Source organism: Cibotium barometz, chromosome 44 (genome assembly GCF_041138505.1).
Source record: "Cibotium barometz isolate CiBa-2024 chromosome 44, ASM4113850v1, whole genome shotgun sequence".
Classification (NCBI taxonomy): Eukaryota; Viridiplantae; Streptophyta; class Polypodiopsida; order Cyatheales; family Cibotiaceae; genus Cibotium; species Cibotium barometz.
The window spans coordinates 47,086,804-47,089,320 of NC_141089.1; the positions used below are offsets into that span (position 1 = coordinate 47,086,804).

At 39.9% G+C, this 2,517-nt stretch overlaps 1 protein-coding gene across 2 annotated transcripts; it reads left to right on the forward strand.

The window, feature by feature from the left end:
• The first annotated feature begins 393 nt into the window (after nucleotides 1-393).
• On the forward strand, nucleotides 394-1,572 carry LOC147613367 (vesicle-associated membrane protein 727-like). Of its 2 annotated transcripts, XM_086782100.1 has the most exons (3): nucleotides 394-669; nucleotides 1,108-1,170; nucleotides 1,309-1,414. In XM_086782100.1, the coding sequence occupies exons 1-3, from the start codon at nucleotides 562-564 to the stop codon at nucleotides 1,318-1,320; spliced, it is 183 nt and encodes a 60-aa protein (XP_086638226.1). In that variant the 5' UTR covers nucleotides 394-561; the 3' UTR covers nucleotides 1,321-1,414. The 2 variants fall into 2 exon arrangements, with proteins under 2 accessions (XP_086638226.1, XP_086638227.1); XM_086782101.1 differs by having other exon boundaries at nucleotides 1,108-1,572.
• Nucleotides 1,573-2,517: the final 945 nt, after the last annotated feature.

Here is a 2,517-nt window from a genome sequence, read left to right on the forward strand (position 1 = left end):
CAAGTTGCTCCCTTGGTGAGTGAAGGATTTCATGAGCGAAGGGTGGAGGATGGGTATTTTTAGAAACATAAGAATACTTAGAGGTGATCTCTCTAAGTGTACACACGTGTGAACAAAACAACCTCTCGACGGCTTCAAATTTGCGGCGTGTGGGCCAGCCGCCCCCGAGCTGAATTCGTCATCCGAACCGCTTGAAAGTGTCAAGAGAACGCGGCTCATCATCGACTTCTTATTAATATGCTCTTCTTATTTGCAAAGGTTCGAATTTCTTGCTTTTTCTCGTGGGGCGAGAGCTGCAGCTTAATCCTTGTAAGGTAGTCTCATCTATGCAGATTGGTCTGTAAGGTAAAGCCTTCTTCTCCCCTGATTCACATAGCATCCCCCCCCCCCCCCCCCCCCCGCCCCCCCCCCTTCAAAGCCATAAGGATTGGTTGCAGCCATTCTTGCATAATTATTCTCTGGAGGCCTCTTCAAAATCAACCTTGAAAAAGACCAGAAAGTGCTGCATTCAAAATCGAGGGCTTGTTTTGGCTTCTTAGTTGGCCAGAAAGGCATAGATTGATGGAGGGGCATAAGCCGAACCACCCCGAAGAAGAGACGGACAAAGTCACTCAAGTGCAGGCTAAGCTCACAGAAGTGAAGGGCATCGCAAGGGACAACATTGTGCAGGTTTGTGAACTGTCTTCTTCTTGTTTCTATGTTAAAATATAAAGTAAAATGGTAAGCATGGTGGGACATTGAGGCAGCCTTCACTTTTGGCCTTGTCCCTCAGTCCAAACAAAGGTAGATTGTACATACATGTGTATGTGCATGTTCACACATGTATGTATGTATGTCGCATGTGCACGTAAAGGAGTAAAAGTGTGACCCTATTTTCAATCTACACCCTTTATTAAAGTGAATGGTCAAGATTGAAAGGTGGTATGTGTGTATGCGTGAAAGGGTGACCATAAATTCAATCTACACCCTATATCGAATTGAACGGTGAAGATTGAAAGTGGCAAAGCTGTGTTGTTTCCATGATTCTTGCTTGTCAATCTCTTCATGTGATCCTTCTTCCTACAGTCAAAAATTTGTACAGTTTTAGTTGCATTCTCCATATTGCAGATTTTTGATAGAGGAGTGCAACTTGAGGAACTTGATAAACAAGCTGGAGCTCTGAATATTCAGGTAAAGTAAGAGGGCAAGGTTTTGTATTAGAAGAGCTCTTTATTCTGCATCAATTTGTGTGGATGATGATCAAAGAATGCTCAGAGGCTAGAAATATCATGGTTTACTTATGAAATTGGTTGACTTATGAGAAGACAGCCAAGGGTGTAAGGTGGAAAATGTGGCTGCAAAACATGAAGATTCAGCTATTGGTTCTTGTGGTACTCATCGTGCTCGGACTCGTAATCTGGCTGTCTATATGCAAAGGCGGCTTCAAGTGCTAATAATGCCTCACTGACTACCATGCTTTTACTTCACTTTTTTGGAAATGAAACACAACCTCAAACACCCTGCTGATAATACTTACATGGATTTGTTTGGAGCCGATCTTGTTCATTCTGCAATAAAACATAACCTCAAACACCCTGCTGATTTTACTTGCATGGTTTTGTTTGGAGCCGATCGTGTACATTCTCTTTTTTTTCCCCCCTCTTTGATAGAGAATTTCCACTGGATCTGAGGTGCTGGGGTTTGAACCTGGGACCTGCTTTCTTCTTTCTACTGTCTTAGTGAACATCGTTTACATGATGAGGTTGACAATTGGCAATTCTTCTACTCAGGTTTTTTATATTTTCCATTTATGGTGTGTGAGAAAACAACTATGGAGAGATATAGTCTATTGATTCACTTCTAGTTGTTCAGTTTTATGGTTGAAAATGTGTTTGTAAGTAAAGTTAGTATCCTTCGTATAAATCGAGAGGAGTATATGTCAAAGGGGTGCGTCAATATTTTGAGCAAAAAACATGTGAGCGATAAAATTTCAAATCCAAACTTTTACCTAGTTCTCCAGGAAACTTTCGTGAGCAGTATTTCAAAACTAGTTTTTTAATTAACTAATTATCAGACGTTTTGTGAAATCTACGTTCCAATAAACCGGTAATCTTGGGCTTGATTTTTTGTGAAAACAAGCATTTTGCTACGGAGAAGACAATACCCAATTTATGTCATTGAACAATATTGAATTTTAAAAACAAGTTGTTAAAACTAATTTTTGATACTACAAATTGGTTTTTTTGGCCATGAAGCATTAAAAAGGTATCCAAATCACAACCACAAAAGCATGTTCTCTTATAACAAATCCAGAGAGGAAAGTGCCATAGATATGTAGCATATGGCACAAATACTAGCAACTCAACTAACGAAACAATCACAAATTGGATTTCAAAAGATTCACGTAATTCTTTTGTGGATGATAGTGTTATAGAGGATTAGTGGGACTGTGACTTTACTTTTTTGAGCTGGTGGTATTTTGCACATGGGGATTTTTGACGTACGCAAAGCATTTATGAGACTTTTTTGTCCTCATAC